This window comes from Haemaphysalis longicornis, unplaced genomic scaffold, assembly GCF_048455015.1.
Source record: "Haemaphysalis longicornis isolate Haplotype H1 unplaced genomic scaffold, Haemaphysalis longicornis Haplotype H1 scaffold_8, whole genome shotgun sequence".
Lineage (NCBI taxonomy): Eukaryota > Metazoa > Arthropoda > Arachnida > Ixodida > Ixodidae > Haemaphysalis > Haemaphysalis longicornis.
The window spans coordinates 8,249,096-8,269,722 of record NW_027526445.1 but is presented as its reverse complement, the minus strand read 5'-3'; the positions used below and the strand labels follow the sequence as shown (position 1 = coordinate 8,269,722).

Here is a 20,627-nt window from a genome sequence, read left to right as displayed (position 1 = left end):
CCAAGCGGGGGGAAATCTGCTTCGCCGGGGGTGAGAGCACTTGGGGTCTTGGTCACCCAGACCCTCCAGAGGGACACTGCATGGCTCTCCTGGTAGCTCCTCCGTATGTGGCTCCTCTCCAAGACTGCAACCAGGCTGCGCGCGGGCCTCTCGGTACAGGAAGTCCGCCAGCACCTTGTTCCCGTGGCGGCTCGGGTGGACACCATCCAAGGCCAGGCAGCTGGGCCACACGTTCTCCAGGCCGCCCAGGCAAGTGAAGCCGCGCTCCCGGCAGAACTCCTGCAGGTCAGCGTTCACACGCGTGTACAGGTAGTTTCCGCGCCGGAGTTTGTCGGTCAAAGCTTCCTCCCCGCTGTACTTGTTCTGCCCCCGGGGGAGGATGGCAGAAAAAGATACATGCGCGGTCGGATTGCGTTCGAGGATGCCCTGAGGCCCTGAGCTAGCCGGTGATACTTGTGCCTGTACAGGCTGACACTGCCGTCGTCGAAGTTGTTAGGGCCAACGTGCACAATCACAACATCAAAGCCAGCTACCTCGTCAGCTATCTTCGACAGCAAGCCCTCGATCCGAGTCCCTTCGTACGCAGAAATTTTCACAGCCAGGCCCTGCCGCGACGGAAAGTACTGCTCCACGTACTTTACCATCGAGTCACCGACAACCGAAACACGAGCCATGGCAAGCTTGAAGTTACGAACAGGCAACGAGCAGCAGCTGGGTTAAGGTACAGTCAATGAAACCCAAGAGAAAATATTCTGCTGGTTTCTGCTGGTCCCCGTTGAGGTGGTTTATGGCCAGCTGGGAATGGCTGCTGGTCCCAGCAGGCTGCTGGTCCCAGTTGGGAATGTGCTGCTGGTCCCAGCAGGCTGATGGTCCCAGCTGGGAATGGTCTGCTGGTCCCAGCAGGCTGCTGGTCCCAACAGGCTGTTGGTCCCAGCAGACTGTTGGCCCCAGCAGGCTGTTGGTCCCAGCTAAGACCAGCAGGCTCCAGACCGACCTGAGAACAGTTCACCAGGTTCCACGGTTAGGTAGCTGATGCTAGGAGCACATGCCACCATAACCGCATCATGTCACGACATATACATGGTGTAGCTGGATGTCATTGTCATTTATTTATCCAAGCATTGCTCCCGCCAGGCCCTCGCCGTCATGGCCCTTGGAGTCTTGACCCTGGGCGTCTTGGTCCTGGGTGTTCTGGCCCTGGGCGTTTAGGCCCTCTGAGTCGTGTGCCTTTGTTCCTTGCTTCTTGAGCGACTTTCTAGCGTCCTGAATTTTTTCGCTCAATGGCCGCGACAGTGCAGCCACGGTGGAGTCCACATCGATGCTCTTCTTAGAGCCTCAGTAGCGTACGGTTGCTCAAAAAAAGATAAACTGTGAAGCACCTTTCGCAAGTAGGATAGGGGAACTGCATTACCTGCAACCACCTGCACTTTTTCGGGTGACAGCTCCTTTTTGGCCCGCTCTCCAAGTGCCCTCTTGTTGGGTGCCACGCCCCCGTGCACGCTCCGATCTGCGAGGACCTCGTTAGTCCAGATGGCTTGTGCGGTATCTTTCGCAACGAGCGTAGGCTTTTTGTTGTTCAAAATTTTTGTTGCTTGGCCGCTTGTCACAAAAACCCTCTTTGCAAGTTGGAACTGCATGAAAATATGAAAATCATAATTAGTATTTTGCAGTAAGATCAATGACATGCGGCAACATGCGGCAGTGTACTCACCGATCCGTCAGCCAGGTGCACAAATTCTTCAGGTACTGTAAAAGGTAGCAAAGCCACACATTATGACAGATGACAGCACGAGACAACACTATTTTTAGTTTATTGCAAGTGCATGTCACCAAATGTAGGTGTGGTTGCAAAGCTCGCACAAAAGCGCATAGAGGCCATGAAAAGAAGCAGACACTGCAATGTGCTACGGTTACACAAGTGTGCTATGAAGCTCCAATAATGATGATGTTTCGCCACGTCCCAGCTAAACCTCGCATGCCTCACTTGTTTTTCATAGCCACCAAACGAGTGACAGGTAGCTATTTACACTTCATGAAAGCACAATCAGTTTGGTCTACTTCCGTGTTCATCAATGAACTATTGTGGACTCATTGTTACTTAAACTATGAAACATTTCAAAATAGCACAGTATGGACTGCACTAAAGGGACAGACCAAACAGGATGAGTGCTAAATATTCAGCAGAATTTTTCACTCATGCTTAACAGATACAGAAATAGCGCAAGCACGAACATGAAAAAAAGAACAGGAAGAAATTTAATGACTGGGCGGGGTAGCTGTTCCCTGCAAGCGTGCATTCCGCTATGATTACTTTTTTCAACAGGGTCATAGATGCAGCAGTGTAATCGTATCAACACCACGCCTCCTTCCCAGTGCCTTCCTAGAAATCCTATAAGCGTCACCTCAACAGACAAAACCGCAATACACTCTTCGGTCGCAGCCACATAAACATGGCTTATATATGATTTTCATGAGTACAATCCATAAAAAATATATATGCCACATTAGTGTTGCATTATTACACAACAAATTCATGTAAACTGCTGCTTGAGAATCATAAGGCGTTGGACTAAAGTATATTTTGCCCAGTGGTATACTTACGTTGGGGGAGCTGCTGGTTTGCGCGCACTGCGGAGGCTGCAGGCAGGGAACCTTATTAAGGAAAAAAGAATTCAAGATCAGCTGTTACGTTTACACTGCAGTCCACCTACTGCTTGAAAACAGTGAGCTGATGGACTGAAATGGATTATGCCCAGTGGTGTACTTACGTTGGAGGGGCTGCTGGCTCGCGTGCACGGCAGAGGCTGCAGGCAGGGAAACTTATTGAGGGAAAAAGAATTCAAGATCAGCTGTTACGTTTGAACTGCAGTCCACCTACTGCTTGAAAGCAGTGAGCTGATGGACTAAAATGGACTTTGCCCCGTGGTGTACTTACGTTGGAGGGGCTGATGGCTAGCGCGCACGGCAGAGGCTGCAGGCAGGGAACCTTATTAAGGAAAAAAAGAATTCAAGATCAGCTGTTACGTTTGCACTGCAGTCCACCTACTGCTTGAAAACAGTGAGCTGCTGGACTGAAATGGACTTTGCCCCGTGGTGTACTTACGTTGGAGGGGCTGATGGCTCGCGCGCATGGCAGAGGCTGCAGGCAGGGAACCTTATTAAGGAAAAAAGAATTCAAGATCAGCTGTTACGTTTGCACTGCAGTCCACCTACTGCTTGAAACAGTGAGCTGCTGGACTGAAATGGATTATGCCCAGTGGTGTACTTACGTTGGAGGGGCTGCTGGCTCGCACGCACGGCAGAGGCTGCAGGCAGGGAACCTTATTAAGGAAAAAATAATTCAAGATCAGCTGTTATGTTTACACTGCAGTCCCCCTACTGCTTGAAAACAATGAGCTGCTGGACTAAAATGGACTTTTCCCAGGGGAATACTCACGTTGGAGGGGCTGCTGGCTCGCCTGGATAGAGGTGGCTGCAGGAACAGCACCTTGTTCTGCATAAGGGCGAGAGCATGCAAAACTGGCAGTCATGTTTTCCCTTTCGTCAACCAGTAAACACGATGTGCTTTAGTGCACAATGACATATCATTAACAAATGTCAAAACTTACTTTGCGAGGAGCAGCTCGGGGTGTCTCCTTCCCATGGCAACGTGTACTGCTCGTTTCGCGCACAGGCTGGAGCAACATCTATTAAAAATGCATGTTCCAGAAGTACTGCATTATCACAAGCTGCACAAATTTTTACGGTACTGGTATAGCACTTGACATTATGAACTAGCTTACCATCTTCATTGTGCTCCCATAATGTATGGGCTTCACCCTCTGGAACATTAAAACATTTGATAGCACATAGCCTTAGTCAGTACATACAACTTTGGCTCTATCTACCTGCTTTGCACAAAATATTCAATTTAGCAAGTCTAGTATACATTCTAGATATATTGTTAAACCAGGTGTTCTGCAGTTTAGTTTTAGGAGAAGCAAAGAATTACCTTCATCATGGTCCGATAGCTTGCTTCTTCCTTCCACTAAAATGTAAAAATTAAATGTAGTAAGTCATTAGCCAACGACGGAATGGGTTACTGAAACACATTATCTGCAGTCAGGAGAGGCATTATCCATTTTCAGCTTGTACTTTTTGATGGATGTACTAGGTAGAAAATGTTCCTTTTTTTGTTTCGTTAACTAAACTAGTTCATACATGTAAGAAATTTTCTTGCATAAGCTTGATTTGTAAATGCTTGGTGTACAAGTATGAACTTTAGCAGGAGTTTACCGGCAAACCTTCTCTTTCGGTTACAAATATACAGAAAAATATAAATTTTCACTCTTCTACAAATAAATGCCGACGACTGGTAAGGTGTTCTTACGCTGAAATATTTTGCTTTCCAAGCACCGCTGAAGTGAGGAAACCTGGCCCAGCAAAAACTGCTTGTCGTCTTCAAGCTTTAGAGCTTTGTCTTTCCAAATCTTTTTCTCCGCCAGTGCGCTTTGGAGTTCAGATTTTGCGCAAAGTGAATCATCACTTTCAGACGAGCTTGTTTCGGGACGAGCCCTTTTTGTTGTCTTAAAAATCAAGATACTCAATGTATTATCTTAGATTCATTTGTGACAAAAATTCTGTCTAGGAGTTACTTACGGGTGCCCGTTTCGTCCCACCCTTTGTTTTCTCACGTGCATCTTTAAAATGCTGGTTCAGCATCTTGTCGTACGCAGCACTCTTCGCCTGGGCCTTCACTTTCTTCATTTTCAGGGCAGCCTGGCACACAATACATTGCAAACAACCTTGAAACATCCGATTCAATAACGAGGCTTATAAAGCTTTAATAAACTAGTGACGACAAACTTTCAACCCCTGTTGGACGCGTAGGAGCAGAAAACGTATGACAATGACATACCCCACAAATGATACGCAACCACCATGTATCACCATGCATGCATCAATGGACACAACATGATATGCCCACCTGCTTCTCCTTTTTTTGAGCAGTCGAGTCATCAGGGACCACTTCGGCCACCTCATCCGCGGCCATCTTCGGGATCTGTATCCTCTTTAAGGATTTTTTTCTTTCTAGCTCCTCTTGGGTTTCTGCATAACACAAAAACACCAGTAATTGACCTGCTCGTTGCTGCGAGGTAGAGGAACGGCATGCATGCTCTAGCGCTTCACTCAACTACGAAAATGACAGTTCGAAAATATCACTGCCGCAAACGTACAGCTGCAGTCCGCTGGATACGCTAAATGATCAAAACAATGCAGCGCCACACGCGGCCACACATGTGCTCATACGTGCGCGTGGGTGAAGGATAACTGGCGCCAAAGCTAGGGCTATCGAATTCGTCACGAAAAAGCATTTCTTGAATAAAAACACAATGACTCGAATACATGCAACCGGTTTTTGCTGATCGACAATCACTTACCAGCTATCAATAACACGTAACCATCGTAGAAGCCGGTGTCCTCCCCACCAGACTCAGTTTCCTCCCAGAAGACAGTGTATGGCCCCTTCTTCTTTTTGTTTTCGTAGTCAGTTACATCGAAATCTTCAATGTTGGAGACGGGCACCACGTGTAGCCTCCTGTCCAGATCGTCCGCAAACCGCACAAGAGCAAACATCTTACAGGCACATTGACGAGACGCGGAGATATAAACTAATTACGTAAAAGAGACCAATAAACGAAGCGAAGCTAATATATAAAAATAATAAACTGCAAAGCTAAAAGGAAGATACAACCAGATAAAAAGCTGGAACAGAGGCAGCGCAAACAGCGTACCGCAAAACAACGTGTAGACGTGAAAATACTGCGCAAACAATCCTCACGTCTAAACGTCTAAACTACGTCATCAGCAGTTGGATAAATAAACAATTAAAGCATAACCTTACAATTTTATTACTTACCTTTTTTTAATTTTTAAAAGAAAACGTAACAAAGTTTGTTTTTAGCACCACACACAGAGAATCACGTTTATTTCCTCCATGTACACATAAGAATCATCGGCTAGCTCTATCATGGCTAAATGAGATCAAAAAACCAACAGAATCCAAGATGGCGTTGGTGGTTGTGTGGTGTGTTGTTTGAAAAATATGCGCATGTGCACTAAACTTCGCATTCAGTGTTAATTTTAGCTTCTTTGTACGTTGTTTGTGGCTGCGTGTGTGGGACAATGCCTCGTCGGAAACGCTATCTTGATTCGAGTGCCGACATACCGGGCAGAACATTGAGAAGATTGAGGAGAGAATCGCCTCCAATCGACGATGAGCCTGAAGTTGCCGCTCACGGACATGATGCTCAGGAAGACGATTCCTCTGCGCCGCTGTCTTATACAAGTGAGGCGCAGCCGCCAACCGCACTACCAGACGAGGACGCGCCACATATTGTGGGATCGCAACCAGCTCACCACGAAGATGTTGAAGCTGAACTGGGTGACGGTGATTTGCTGGCATTGTCAATCAACTTTGTCATCGAGTTCGGGTTGCCATGGAAAGCCGTCGAAGCTCTGCAGAAGCTAATGGCCTATGTCCTTAAAAGGCGTGGTTCGCCTATGACAAAGTACATGTTCAAAAAAAGGGCCGCTGTTAACATGGACAGCGCAGGATTTCATTTCTACTGCGATACGTGCAAGACGCTTGTTGCCGAAACGTCAGGCCGCCTAGCTGACAGAAACAATGTACAGGGTATGTGTCCGAGCTGTGGTGAACGCTACAGTGGTCGTAAGATGCTGCTTGATGGCCATTTCTTTGTGAGTCTGCCCGTTGCAAAGCAACTAACTTCTCTCCTCGCTGAGGAAGAAGTGGCCACCGCTCTTACTCAGCGGCTACAAGAGATTGGCGATCGACACAGCAGCGGTGCTGAGGAGTTGTCACACATTACTGATGGGCAAATGTACCAGGCTCTACGGCAAAAGTTGGCGAAAGAAGATTTGACGGTCACCATCAACTCCGACGGTAGTCCAGCATTCAAATCTTCGAAATATTCTATTTGGCCAGTCCAGTTAACACTGAACGAACTGCCTCCTCGTCTGCGCCACAAGAACGTCCTCGTATCTACTTTATGGTACGGGCAGACACATCCAGACATGACCCTCCTGTTGACTGCTTTCGCGGACCAGATGCAACACCTGGCACATGAAGGAGTAACCTGGAATAATGGCACACACACCGTTCAATCACAGGTATATGCTTTCTTCAGTGTTCTTTTTGCTTCTCCAGCGCAATTTTATTGCACAGGCTACTCAGCTTGCGTTAACTTTTCTGGCTTTGCAAGAAGACCAGGATACGAGAAAAAAAAACATTGCAAGAACAAAATACTAGGTGGGTAGGTGCAGCACACATGCAGCCTAATTGTTTATGCTTGGACATCAAGCTGAACTCATTTTTGCATCTTGATTTAAATGCGGAAATTAATATACTAAGCAACAGAGACATCCCGCGTTTTATTGCCGCAGAGCCTAGAAAACGAACTTTCGTGCAGGCTTCATGTTTTGTATTTTTACGTGTAAACGAACTAGCATACCCTGCACCTACTCATGCGTCTACTCGTGCATGACTTAATTTATTTGCAGCTGCATTCAATGTCTTTGTAGTTTAGTTTTCTTAAGCATGCACTTTGTTTTCATTGCAGGTACATTGTTTCAGCTGTTCCGCTGATGCTCCTGCCAGGGCTATTATGCAGAATATGCGGCAGTTCAATGGACACTACGGTTGCGTGTGTGCCTACACCCACGAACTCTCATCAAAGGTAGGCGTATTTCTTTCTTGCGTTTGTTAAAAAGACGGTTTTGTGAGGAACGTGCTGAACCATTTTAATTTGGAAACCACTATAATAACATTATTACGTATAGCTCAAAAGTTTTCACAAATAAGCACCAGGGTAAATAAATTTCTGTGCTTTGCATACTTAGTTTAATACAGTGTTTAGTGCAAACAAAGTGTGCCTACTGTTTCTAAAGATGGTCCGGGGTTTCTAGAATAAAATTTTAGAAATGCCCTAAAAGGCTGATGTCACATTTCAGGGCCTTAAGAAGTGTTCACCGGTGTTAGCACATTCTCTGCTTATTTCAGCACATATTTATTGCATTAATGCATAAGTAGCAGCCTTACTGGATATGTGCCGATTTCTCAGCAGCCCCAGCTCCTCCTCTCCCCCCAAAAGGGAGTTACTCTACCTTGGTCACTACATTGGAGAAAATGCTCTTTTTTTCTTTTTTGAAGATTGTGCGTGTAATATTTAAAGGTGGTCACATTTCTTGTCAGAAAAACAAAGTGAAGTTGTTCCATTCAAAGGACTTTCACAACATTATTAGTGAGCTAAAGTCTTGCTTCCCTAATGCCACCAGGCTGTTTTTATCCCAGGTATAGTCGTCCGTGCTATTGGAATTGTTAGATTCTTTTCACCTTCATATCTTTATGGCTACCTTTAAACAAACTGGATATACCAGGCTTTATCCATTCATACATCTACAAAAATTGCCCCCTTTTATGGCCTATGGGTGGTGTTCACTGGACAGTTGTCACCTACTTCAAGAATCCTGATTTTCATTCTGGTTTGTTTGTGAATGAAAGCTGCAGGAAAACATGGATAAAATGGAATGTTACTTGCAGGAAAAAGCCAATATATATCATGCTACTGAGCAAAAGGCTCTTTTCACGATTCTAAAAGTTGTTATCATGGCCTGCATTATTTTGTAATTTTGCTGTATTTAAGGGTGCAGCTGTTACATGCATCTTTCTGGTGGCTGCACCTACTTTATTTGTTGTTTCATATTGTTATCCCAATCACGAACAATCAAGTATCCCCTTGGTAAGCCAGCGGAAGACAGGAATGCAGAAGATACTGCCTTACACTCGAGTGCCGCAGCCGCAAAGAACAAGATTGTTAAAGGTGTGAAGGGGCCAACACCTGTGATCAATTTGACTCACTTTGATATAATCTGGGGATTTACGCCACATTACATGCATTGCGTACTCCTTGGTGTGACACGGCAGCTAACAGAGATTTGGCTGACAAGTGTGGGGAAGCGATACTACATAGGTCGTCCCGCACTCCTCAAGGTAGTCGACAAACGGCTCTGCAGTATAAAGCCTCCCTCATGCTTTCAGCGTTTGCAACGCTCTCTCTTGCTGCGAAAGTATTGGAAGGCCACCGAGTGGCAACACTGGCTGTTGTGCTTCTCCCTAGTTTGCATGGATGGTGTTTTGCGGCCACCATTTTTGAGCCACTTTGGTTTGCTTGTGAAGGGAATCCTCCTCTTGTTGCAAGATAAAGTGAGCACTGAAGACATTGCGGTCAGCACGGACTGTCTCGTGAGGTTTGTTGTTGGTGTGCAGTTTCTCTATGGTAAGAAGCATATGACGTTTAACGTCCACCAGCTTCTCCACCTACCGAAGAGCGTGTTGCACCAGGGGCCTCTGTGGGCACACTCATGCTTTGCCTTTGAGTCCAATATCGGCCTCATCAAGGAGCTGGTGACCTCTGCCAAGGGTGTGCCTTTCCAAATTGTAGAGCGCCTTATGATGGCTACCTCTTTCAGCAGTGTGAAGGCATTGGCTTCTCCTCAGACACAATGGTTTTTGAGCAAAGGGAGCTTCTCAAACCAAGCACCTGTTGTCTTGCTTGGCAAGCCACGGCAGGTAGCTTCTCAAGCACTTCTTAACCTGGTTGAGAGGCAGGTTGGCTACATCGTTAGCGGCCCTGTGGTGGAGCATGACAGAGTCTCTGTGTCTCAGTATGTTTTTCACAGTGAACAGTACAGAAGGCCTAGTAAAACTGACTGTACAGCTGCAATGCTGCCGTCTGGCAATTGTGTAAAGATCAACCACCTGTTGTCTTTTGAGGATACGGCGGGGCAAGTACGGGTGTTTGCTGTGACATCAAAATTTTCTACAGTTCTCGCACACAAGACAGCACACATCATGAAAGCACAGCAACGTCCTTGCAAACAGCTGGTTGAGGTGGCACCTGGTCTTGTACCCAGTGTCCACATGAAGGTTAGAATGATGACCTACTTTATCCCACTTCTTTCTAGGGCTCTTTTCTGTTAGTAAGTGCCATCTCAAACTTTTTATTGCACCATTTTGCCAGAGGTAATCACCTTTATGTTGCTGTATGGCTGCAATTTTGTGGGGACAACTGTCAGCAACTAATCAGTGCTTCGTAATATGCTAAACAGTGCACACACACTGCTAATTTGTATTTATTGATTGTACCTAATTGTATATATTCTGTTGCCTGATTGTACATTGTTTTGATGAATGTTGAAGCGCTGTAAGTTTGTGGTTCAGTATGTGCAATTTTCTCTTATATTTGCATGCCATGGCCACATCTTCAAAGCATTTACATATATATGTACATAATATATATGCTTACCAGATAATAAATCACCATTCATCCTTGTTTGAATAATTAGCCACTGTGACTTGTGAACGAGGAGTCTGTTCCCCCAGCTGGATGTGTACAGCTACACTCCTGTGCTGCATATGTTTACAGATGTTACTGCCGTTAATTACGTCACGTTGATTGTTAAATAAATTTGATTTTTACACTTTACCTACCTGCACTAATGTTACTACCAGCACACCACTTGAACCCATTAACAAGTGGTTTGTGATAAAAGTCTGGAAACAATAATGGCTTATAACATTGCTAGTGTAGAACACACAGAAACAGGTACGGCTTTGTAAATTGCATATGCATACTGTACACGTGTTTAGCAGCTAGTAAAGCATGTTGTAAATGCCAGTGAAGCCATACACAGTTTTACGCACTAATACATCATACTGGCCAAGAAAAACAAAAGCTTTACCATTTGTCCAGGAAAATGCTTTCAAGTCGATGTTGAGGTAGCGTATATGCATGTGCATTTCACAGCATGTTTTCGTGCATATGCTGGAACTGAAATGGATTACCTGGTTCACAGCTTGAAACTGCCATTCAGGTTCATTACACAAATAAGTTCTCAAACCCACTCCTATTTGGCGGCTTCATGAAGAACCAAAGTGTGGGCTGGGGTTTGCTGATTTTTGCAGTTGCGGTGAAATATGGGCAACTGTTTTTATTAGAATGAATGATTGGGCATCCCCAAATGGGAGCAGGCAGTTTATTTATGTTGCTATATGTAGAAAGTTGAGCTGTAGTTGGTCTCAGCTGGTTTCTGCTAATGACTTGCTGGTTCCAGCAGCCTGTAAACATGAAACCAGCTGGGTACCAACAGCCGCAGTTGCAGCAGAAGCCGCAGCGAACGCAGGAGTGGTGGTTATCCACTTGCGTGGTGTTTACTGCTCCGATATGGGACCAACAGTTGGTCCCAACAGCAGCCCTGCTGGTCTGAACCGAAGCCCAATTGGTCCGCACTGAAGTTGTGCTGGTCCCAACTGAAGCCCTGTTGGTCCCAACAGCAGCCCTGTGCTGGTCCCACTGAGGCCCAGTTGGTCCCAACAGCAGCCCTGCTAGTCCCACTGAGGCCCAGTTGGTCCCAACAGAAGCCCTGTTGGTCCCAACAGCAGCCCTGCTGGTCCCAACTGAGACCCAGTTGGTCCCAACAGAAGCCCTGTTGGTCCCAACAGCAGCCCTGCTGGTCCCAACTGAGACCCATCTGGGACCGACAGCAGCCCCGCTGGGACCAGCAGCAGCCCTGCTGGGACCAACAGAAACCAGAAGAGACCAGCACAAACCAGCAGAGACCAGCAGAAACCAGTTCAAATATTTTCTCTTGGGAACGTTCTAACTAGCACTACGGAGCTAAACACAACAAATTTCTGCAAAATACCTAATCAAATAATTTAATGCAATATTTATCAACACAAAAAAAATGCTCCGAGGCAGCGGTTGTGCACAGAGCAAGAGATGTTTTTGGCTTGCTATTGCTGAAGAACCATGCCGAAATTCCGGAGGTTCAGAGGTGTACCAGGTACCACCAGCACCAGCAGCAGAATGAGCGCGCCGGGCTTTTCGTGCGCTCGTAGGCTGACCGGAGCCCGCCGGGCTTTAAGCGCGCAACAAAAAACAAACACCAAATGACGTAGGGTCAGGGACGTCACCGGAAGTTACGTAATTTTTATACTTGATGTCACTTCTGCGTGGCAGCAGCCACCGGGAGGGGGGCGTGGTTCGTACCACGCGCGTGGCACGAGACATAGCCTATTATGAAAGGACCGCTGCTTAGCCGGTAGTACGTCACGATGAAACGGACGCTAAAGGAACGTTTCCAAAACTGACAGTTACGAGAATATCACCCACGATCGCATCGTTAAAGAACTCACTAAATCATGAGAGAAAGGTTTAAAAAGCACCTTGCACCAATACGAAAGCTTTTAGAAATTTATCAAAATGTTCCTTATGACATAGATTGCTTTTTTTAGAAATATATCACGCATTTCGTTTTATCCAGTTTTCGCTAGATGGCGCTAGTTGTCTAGCAAGCCGGAGTTTTCTTTATTTCAAGGCAGAAGAGACGTATCTCTAAAATGAGCAAACCAGGCCACTGTGTGCATTAATGTGTATTTGTAGAGCTTTTCGTATTGGGGCGTGATGGCTTTTATGTCCGTGGGTCATGAAGCAGTAAGTCCCATTTGAATGTTAATAGGTTTGGGAGACTCCTCAATGACCGAGTGATCAGTGCTCTTTAAGGGCACAGGGTAAGCCGTGTACTTCCCATGCATTTTTGGCCTTCTTGAGGTACATTTTTCTCGGCATTTATTGAGGCTATCTACATATTGTATAAATCACTATATTGGAAATTTTGTGCTCTTTTAACTGCTGCAGAACTAAAAACATGCCTCGAAAATTTTAGCTTTAATGATTTTTTGTTTGTTAGTACCCGAATTTTGGCATTAGAACGCTTTTTCGGCGGTGGGCTCTGGAATGAGAGCTCCTCTCGCTTGGGAAGACGAAGATCTATTTTCACCACCAATAAAGTTTCTCCTCTTCCTCGGCGGTGGAGGCCTTAACTTTAAACATAAAAGAGGTTGGAGGTCTGGAAAGGTGTACCTGTATTTCATATGGCAGTGTCTAGAGTGCCATCCGACGGTATTATAAGCACTGCACTATATCGAGGTCCACTGGCGTTTTGTAACAAAATTACCGCGTCTTGCACTAAATTGCTCTAGATAATGTAAATCTAGGCAACCTATCCTAAACACAACATAACATAATATAACCTAACAGACAAAAAGAAATCATTTAAGACACCGAAATAACCTAAGCCCTAAAAATTATAGTTCAATTTAAAGATGAAAAAAAAAGAAACCGAGGCAAGAGCCGGCCTCGAACCACCGTCCTTGGGATCAAAAAGCTAAGACGGGTCCTCTACACTACAACGACAGACGCTTCGGCCTGTGCTAGCTTAGTCTTAAGTATTCGAATGTCATCGGATGGCACTGTAGCCATGCCTGCAGCGATCAGCTAGAGTGGCGTCGGACGGCACTCTAGACACTCCGAATTCATATTACAGGGTCCCATTAGGGAAAGTGGTGGGTCCCTGCCTCGGTAGGAAGGCTCCGAGAGGTGAACTGCAGAAATCCTCGGTTTATTGCACGGTGCGCATAATCGAAAGTCTACGTATTGATCCGTGTATTTTTACAACTAGCATGCTGTATGCATTAATAAAGAAGTAAAGCAACTTCGTGGTGGCCATTTTATTTACAGCTAATTACGTTTACAAAATGATTACAGATATTTACGATATACGGCTGCTTGCACACTTTTATACTTCCAAGGTATTTACAAAATAAAGTTCAGTTACGGCACAAAGGGCTTCTTCTGCCCCTTGCATTTCTTTGCATTTTCTCCTCGCTTGGGGTCCTTTAGCAGAAGATGAATTCTCGTAATGGAAAAAGAATTCCCCCGCATTTCCCCGAGGGGGAGAATGTGAAAGTGCGAATGCACGGTTGTCGGCCCGCTTGCGGCGCTTGCGCTCGGCCCCCGCAGCCCACCGCCTCGCCGCCTTCTCTTCCATCTCTTCCATCGGGTTTGTAGTATCACGTGTACACCACGCAGTTATCAAGCCGCTATAACGCCGCTGAGTCGCCAACGCACGCCGCTGACGACGTAGTTTGAATGCGTTAAAGATATAAGGCGCGTCACTAACACTGATATCACCGTCGCGTCCGTGGCTTGGTCGGTAGAGCGTCGCGCTGCGGCCGCAAAGTCCTCGGATCGAAACCTGGCGCCGGATGCTGTTTCTTTTTTAAATATAGAGGAGCACTGCGGACGCCGCCGCCGCCGACGCCGCCGCCGCCGCCGCCGGCGGTGGATGGTTTGGGGTCGCTTATAAAGTGCATTCGCACTTAAAAAAAGTCGCGCAACTGACTTTGTCAAACTCTGTGATCCATGCAGCCGATATGCATCATGCATGTTGTGCAGAATCCCAGCTGCTACATTCGCATGTAGCCGCGTCGTGGTGAAACCAACGTGTCCTTCGGGTAGATTTTTCCTTGGACTTTTTTCTGGCCTTCTTTCATGTTTTGGGGGCGCGAGAACATCGTTCTTTCAGTGCTGAATCAATCTGGCATGAGAAAGAAATGTCGTAATTAAAAAGAGGCTACACACTACAAATACTCTCAGGAGCACCCGGACACTGTCACACCCGCGTGCGCGCTCATGTGATCCCGCCTGTATGATCCAGACTGTTACTTGCACATACTAAAATGTTTTGTCTGTCGCATGGACGTATTTTTAAACAAGTGTTAACAGTGCTTACGTAACCAAAATGACCGAAGCATTGCTATTTGCTGATATTGTTGCTAGTGATATAACACTTTTCTGTATGCATAATTCATAGCTTCCCCTTTTTTAGCCTAACACATGCCCTGCACATAACGTAAGTGCGTAGATTTGATGTAGACTGTACAAAATGAGCTCGGCTGACTTTACATTGGATTCGGTTGTATGGGTGTAGAATGGTTATATGCAAGAAATTTCCTTTTTACAATAATGCATTTTGGACAACAAGAGCACCATAAAGAAATCACATTTTTACAGCCTACGTCATTTTATTGTGAGTGTCTCGCACTCGCTGTATTGTAAGCGTATAAATTAAACAACTAGTCACTTATGTAACTATCACCATTTAATGTAAGGCTGTGGCTAGCGTTCCGTCCAGACGGAACGATATACACGTGTTAAAGTTCCGTCCAGAAGGAACGGGGCGCTGCGAGGTATCCTTCCGTCCAGACAGAATACAACTGAGAGCTTCGCGTTCCGTCCAGACGGAGCCGGCGTTAAATGTGTGCAGTTCCGTCTAGGCGAAAGCAAAACCGGCTGATTAGACACCGTGCTCCGTCTTCTGATCTTGGTGTAGGAGTTGCGCCTCGAATAATTGCGGTATTGTACCGGGTTCGATTCCCCCCGGACATGCTTGTTTTGTTTTGTTTTTTTTGCGTGGTTGCGCCAGCGTTGTGCAACAGCTAACTTCTTGCCCACTTTACAATTAACGCGGTGAGAGCGGTTGGTCTTGATTTCGCACTCAACCGGCTGCCCCGCTACTGCTCAATAGAGCTAAGGCCGACGTGTTCCGTCGCCAGAGTTCCGGTAACGTCTAGTTCTTAAAGGTGATTACTAATTAACGGTTATTCTGGCTAGTCAATGAGCGGAAGCGGTTCGTTCAGCTGGGTAAATATCAAGGACGACTGCCCTCGCTGCTTGTTGTGAAGCGGGCGTGTTCGAAGTAGCAGCTTGGAGTTCCGTTTGACGGAGTTAAGCGTGAACCGCATGGCGCATTTTTGCTCGCGCTTCGTGCGCGTCGGCGTTCCGCGTGCGATTTTTCGACGCCCGCGTCTTCTATCTGCCTCACTCAGAAAATGACGCGCGTCGCGTGCGGCAGTGGGAGGAGCCTGCGACTTGCGCCATTGGGGCGGCGCGCACCTCATGGCGGAAGTTTCGAAGCGCTCGAGTCAGCCGGCTAGCTCCGCCAGCATAGACCACCAGAGATGTGTAGGCCTACCACCCCGGTAGATACTGCATGGGCGCTTTCACTAGCTGCGCGGATGGTGTTTTGTAGAACCGTTTTCGCCAAAATTATAAGCTCCTTGACCTCTCAAGCAACTTCGTGCGTGTCTTGAGCGGCATTTTAGAGAGCGCTTAGGAGCGGTCGCTCGTGCTCCCGACACAATAGAGTTTTCCGACACCACTTCGTGGCCAAAGCCGCCGCCATGTTCCCGCCACCGACCGCGCCGTGCGCAGCGTAGTACCGGTGGTTCCGCTGCAGCGTCAGCGCGCCTGTGCGTGCGCGGCGCGTTTTCGCGGGCAGAAAACGCTCCATCCGATCGCCATTCTTGATTTTGTTGATTTTTATCCAACCGGTTAAACCGCTTCCGCTCATTGACTAGCCAGAGTCACCGTTACGAATCACAGAATCCCCATTACGAACTAGAGGTGATCGGAACTCTGGCGATGGACACGTCGGCCTTGGCTCTATTGAGCTGTAGTGGAGCAGCCGGTTGAGTGCGAAATCTAGACCGACTGCTCTCCCCACGTCAATGGTAAAGTGGGCAAGAAGAAGTTAAAGAAGGTAACTGTTGCAAAGCGCTGGCGCAACCACGCAAAAAAGAAAAACAAGCATGCCCGGGGGGAACCGAACCCGGTGCAATACAGCCATTATCCGAGGCGCAACCCCTACACCAAATCTGAAGACAGAGCCCGCCGTCTAATCAGCCGGTTTTGCTTTCGTCTAGACAGAACTGTACAAATTTCACGCCGGCTCCGTGTGGACGGAACGCTAAGCTCTCAGTTGTGTTCCGTCTGGACGGAAGGATAACCCGCAGCGCCCCGTTCCGTCTGGATGGAACTTTAGCACATGTATATCAATCCATCTAGACGGAACGCTAGCCACAGCCAAAGAGTTAGCATTGCTTACGTAACCAAAATGACCGAAGCATTGTTATTTGCTGAAATTATTGCTAGTGATATAATGCTTTTTGTATGCATAATTCCTAGCTTCCCCTTTTTAACCCTAACACCTGCCCTGCAAATAACGTAAGTGCGTAGATTTGATGTAGACTGTACAAAATGAGCTCGACTGACTTTACATTGGATTCGGCTGTATAGGTGTAGAATTGTTATATGCAAGAAATTTCCTTTTTATATTAATGCATTTTGGACAACAAGAGCACCATAAAGAAATCATATTCTTACAGCCTACGTCATTTTATTGTGAATGTCTCGCACTCGCTGTATTATCAGCGTTGAAAATAAACAACTAGTCACTTTTGATTTTTATTAGAACAAACACACACTTAAATACTACAACCTAAACCCATGTGACCAGACATCATACACACGTCACAATCCAGCGTATCATTTCTAAAACATGACTGGCATGAAACAGACTGTGTGGATGAAGGCGCGTGTTATATTTAGGTTACAGAGCGATTTAAAAATTCAAACTCACTCTCAAACTGTGTGTTTGTTCTAATAAAAATCAGTTGTGAGTCAGCGCTGTGGTTTGTCGTTTCTTTCCCTAGTGTCCGTGTTTAAGTAGCGCACTTAGTGCACTACCTTCAAGATGTCCGATATGCATTACCAACTAGCCCAGTTGTCACTTCTTCAAGTAGTCACTTATGTAACTATCACCATTTAATGTAACGCCTGCACAAGGTGCCCGTGCGTGCAGTATACGTCGACTCATTGGAGGAAAGAAGGAAGAAAGGAACAGTACAGGAAACGCAGGGAGGTTAACCAGGATACTGTCCGGCTGGCTACCCTACTCAGGGGGGAGGGGATACGGGAAATGAAAGGGAAAGAAGGGACCGCGGTACATATTAAAGTAGAAAAGGCGAGGAAGAAAATTAGGAAAAACACAAGGCGTGACAATGGCAACTATAAAGGCAGTGCAAAGGGCGCACACAAAACCAGAAAATGCCCAAAACTAAGGCGTACCCTGATAAAATTGGTGAGCTAAGGGCACTGCACTGTAGTAATGTCCATACAATCGTTCAGACGGGCCCGTGTCCTTCAAAAAGTGAAGTAAGGCTTTTGTAGCCTTTTCGGCCTGTGACAGACAATGCCTATGACACAAAATTGTCTGTGCTGTAAAGGGGGGTCGTCGAGTCAGTGAAGTGTGGTGGAGAGTCTTGCCTCGGCGTTATGAATCGGTCACATGGGCACAGCTAGAAGGTGTTCAATCGTCACGTCGGTGGCGCACACATCACAAGCAGGGCTTTTGCCATTCCAATGGTGTAGGAGTAAGCACCACTTAAGGCAACACCTAGCAACAGGCCACAAAGTAAGGTGACTTCCGAGCGTGACACGTTATTAGGTAGGTGGCACTGCAGATTGGGGTATAGCGAGTAAAGACGACCGTTCGAGAACTCTGGTGTGTTCCACTTAGCGAGAGTGACTTCGCGGGCAATGGACCGAAGCGACCTTGCTGCGGTAGCGAGCTTGCTGCATGATAGACGGGTGCAGGTAAATCGCACTTTTTGTGGGCGCCATGGGCCGCTCTATCCGCATATTCGTTCCCAGTAATGCCGCAGTGGCCTGGGAGCCACTAGAAAACAATATCATGTCCATGCCTGATTATTGCGTCATATAAGCACCGGATTTCAGCCCCAAGTTGTTCGTATGGGCCGCGGCGGAGGGCATACGTGTACCCTATCATGTCTACTGAGTTGAGCAGGTGGCATGATTGCACTCCGGACATTTGCCACCCGATTGTAGCCGATTGTAGTCGAGTAGGTAAGACGACGGACTCTGACTCCGTTTATCTAGCAGACACAGGTTTGAATCATGCCGGTGACGGTGGTTTCTTTTCTTTATACTGTTACCCTGAGTTTTGTGAAACGCACGAATCAATGAATTCCTCACGCTTCGCTGTTAAAACCGCAGGAAGAGATTTCAACGATCGAAGCTAATTTCTCTATTTCCCGGACGCTAATTGCACCAGCCGCATATGGCAGTGTACCCCGAACAGTGATGCCTAAATCTTGCTTACAAGTACGCTTAAAGGGCTGAGCCTGCACTCAGCAAAGAAATTAACTTGGCACGCCGCAAGTGCGTCTTGTAAACTTTCTCCCCCTGGTGTACATCCCGAAACGCTTCAAGGCCGTACTGAGTGGTTGTCCGGTTTCTCATAAGAACGACAACAATGCCAGGCGTGCGAAGTTCTATTTTTCCCGATAACCGTTCGAAGTCGCTCAGAATTTCAATCAGACATTCCGCGATTCGCGGGGCATGGTCCCCGGGCGTTCTTGGTATGGCATGTCGCTCGACCTCGCTGCTGTCAGACTCGGTTTCCGAGGGCTCTTCCACCGTTGCGGTCTTCCTGCCAAGGCGTGGACGACGAGTCGTCTTCGGATGCTCAGTCGACTGCTGCATTACTTCGTCGTTCCCTAACAAGTGCAGGGGAAAAAGGAAGAGAGAAAAATATAAGCAACTTGCTCGGACATTGTCATACCTAGAGACCGCATTTTAGGCAAATGCCTATTTGTGTTCGTGCGCTTCTATCGCGCCATTTTGATATAGGAGCATTAATCACAAGTGAAGAAGAGAGTTTGTAGTGCGTTTATAGCGCCTATAAACCCCTATTCTGACGCTTGTTACTGAATTCTTATTAATTTCTTTAAACAACTATTTCCAATGCCTATTTTCAATATCAGCCTTTATATGAACCCTATGTAGCTTCAAGTTCCCCTTCCGGGTGCAATTTGAGATTGTTATTCGCGTTTAGGTGTCGATTGTAGGTCGCGCACGCCTTCCTTTCAAACTATGTCGTTTTATGTAAAAACATATGGCGCCTATATTTCCGACGTTGCAAGCCTGGAATGCTGTTCTGCCGGCCTGTTTTGGCGGCTAAAACGCGCTTTTTTAAGTCCCTATTCTGGCGCTTGTTGCTGAATTCTTATTAATTCCTTTAAACAACTATTTCCAATGCCTATTTTGAATATCAGCGTTTATATGAACCCTAAGTAGCTTCAAGTTCCCCTTCCGGGTGCAGTTTGAGATTGTTATTCTCGTTTAGGTCACGATTGTATACGTCGCGCACGCCTTCCTTTGAAACTATGTCGTTTTATGTAAAAATGTATGGCGCCTATTGGCGGTGAGCGCGAACACGGGCGGCGCTGTGGAGTGAGCCTCCGTGACGTCGGCTTAGGGATTCTCGCATTTGTCGTCTGCTTCACTCACGCTTGCTCTCCCTGCTGTTTTTTTTTTTTTTTTGCGCTCGGTCAACGTCTGATGCTTTTCCACACCAGAATTGGCGTGTGGGTAACTTTTCATTATTATAATAAGCTTAAAATCGCATACACTAGCTCATGGTGTCAGTTAAAGTATAGTTTTGGATACCGCTACGGAAGAAACATTGCCGGCGTCGCCCCATTCCTTGCGAAGCCGGTCCTGTGCGGAGCGCGAAGAGTCGGAGCTGGGCGTCAGCTTCTCAATTCAGCCATCTTTCGAACGAAGGGAACAGTCAGCTGCTAATAACCGACAACAGTGAAAATGGAAGACCAAAACAAATTCTAGGCCTTCAGGGCTGTTGGCTTTGGCAGAACGCATTACGATTCCCGGTAATCTTAGGTAAGGTAAAACAGTTTTTGCAACCTTGCCGAACGCTCGAACATGTTGTGTCACATCACTTTACGTTGTCAAGGCATGAAAGTTTGCCGACATGAACTATAGGCACCGGACACTGAATTT

General features: G+C 46.7%; 3 protein-coding genes, 1 long non-coding RNA gene and 2 pseudogenes across 6 annotated transcripts in view; 2 read left to right on the top strand and 4 right to left on the bottom strand.

The window, feature by feature from the left end:
* Positions 1–674, bottom strand: part of LOC144149756 (uncharacterized) — a 53,049-nt pseudogene extending 52,375 nt beyond the window's left edge.
* Positions 675–1,504: 830 nt separating this feature from the next.
* Positions 1,505–2,983, bottom strand: LOC144148777 (uncharacterized). The gene is made up of 3 exons (XR_013318057.1): positions 2,769–2,983; positions 2,602–2,652; positions 1,505–1,746 (listed from the first exon to the last, which is right to left on the bottom strand). It is a non-coding gene; the product is annotated as an uncharacterized LOC144148777 (long non-coding RNA).
* A 497-nt stretch (positions 2,984–3,480) lies between these two features.
* Positions 3,481–5,790, bottom strand: LOC144148776 (uncharacterized). Of its 2 annotated transcripts, XM_077680289.1 has the most exons (5): positions 5,421–5,790; positions 4,967–5,088; positions 4,639–4,758; positions 4,370–4,565; positions 3,481–4,027 (listed from the first exon to the last, which is right to left on the bottom strand). In XM_077680289.1, the coding sequence occupies exons 1-5, from the start codon at positions 5,614–5,616 to the stop codon at positions 3,906–3,908; spliced, it is 756 nt and encodes a 251-aa protein (XP_077536415.1). In that variant the 5' UTR covers positions 5,617–5,790; the 3' UTR covers positions 3,481–3,905. The 2 variants fall into 2 exon arrangements, with proteins under 2 accessions (XP_077536415.1, XP_077536416.1); XM_077680290.1 differs by lacking the exon at positions 3,481–4,027 and having other exon boundaries at positions 4,442–4,758.
* Positions 5,791–6,067: 277 nt separating this feature from the next.
* LOC144149754 (uncharacterized) lies at positions 6,068–7,973 on the top strand (annotated as a pseudogene). Its single transcript, XR_013318354.1, has 3 exons — positions 6,068–7,173; positions 7,623–7,739; positions 7,969–7,973. The product of XR_013318354.1 is annotated as an uncharacterized LOC144149754 (transcript).
* On the top strand, positions 7,770–10,523 carry LOC144150243 (uncharacterized). The gene has a single exon (XM_077682097.1). It carries the CDS (start codon positions 8,720–8,722, stop codon positions 10,040–10,042), a length of 1,323 nt encoding a protein of 440 aa, XP_077538223.1. The 5' UTR covers positions 7,770–8,719; the 3' UTR covers positions 10,043–10,523.
* Positions 10,524–11,446: 923 nt separating this feature from the next.
* LOC144149753 (uncharacterized) overlaps positions 11,447–20,627 on the bottom strand; it is a 34,811-nt gene continuing 25,630 nt past the window's right edge. The window contains exons 3-4 of the mRNA XM_077681407.1: positions 19,148–19,324; positions 11,447–11,631 (exon numbers count right to left, since the gene is read on the bottom strand). Coding sequence (XP_077537533.1) covers positions 11,447–11,631; positions 19,148–19,324 — 362 coding nt within the window. The remainder of the gene's footprint in view (positions 11,632–19,147; positions 19,325–20,627) is intronic.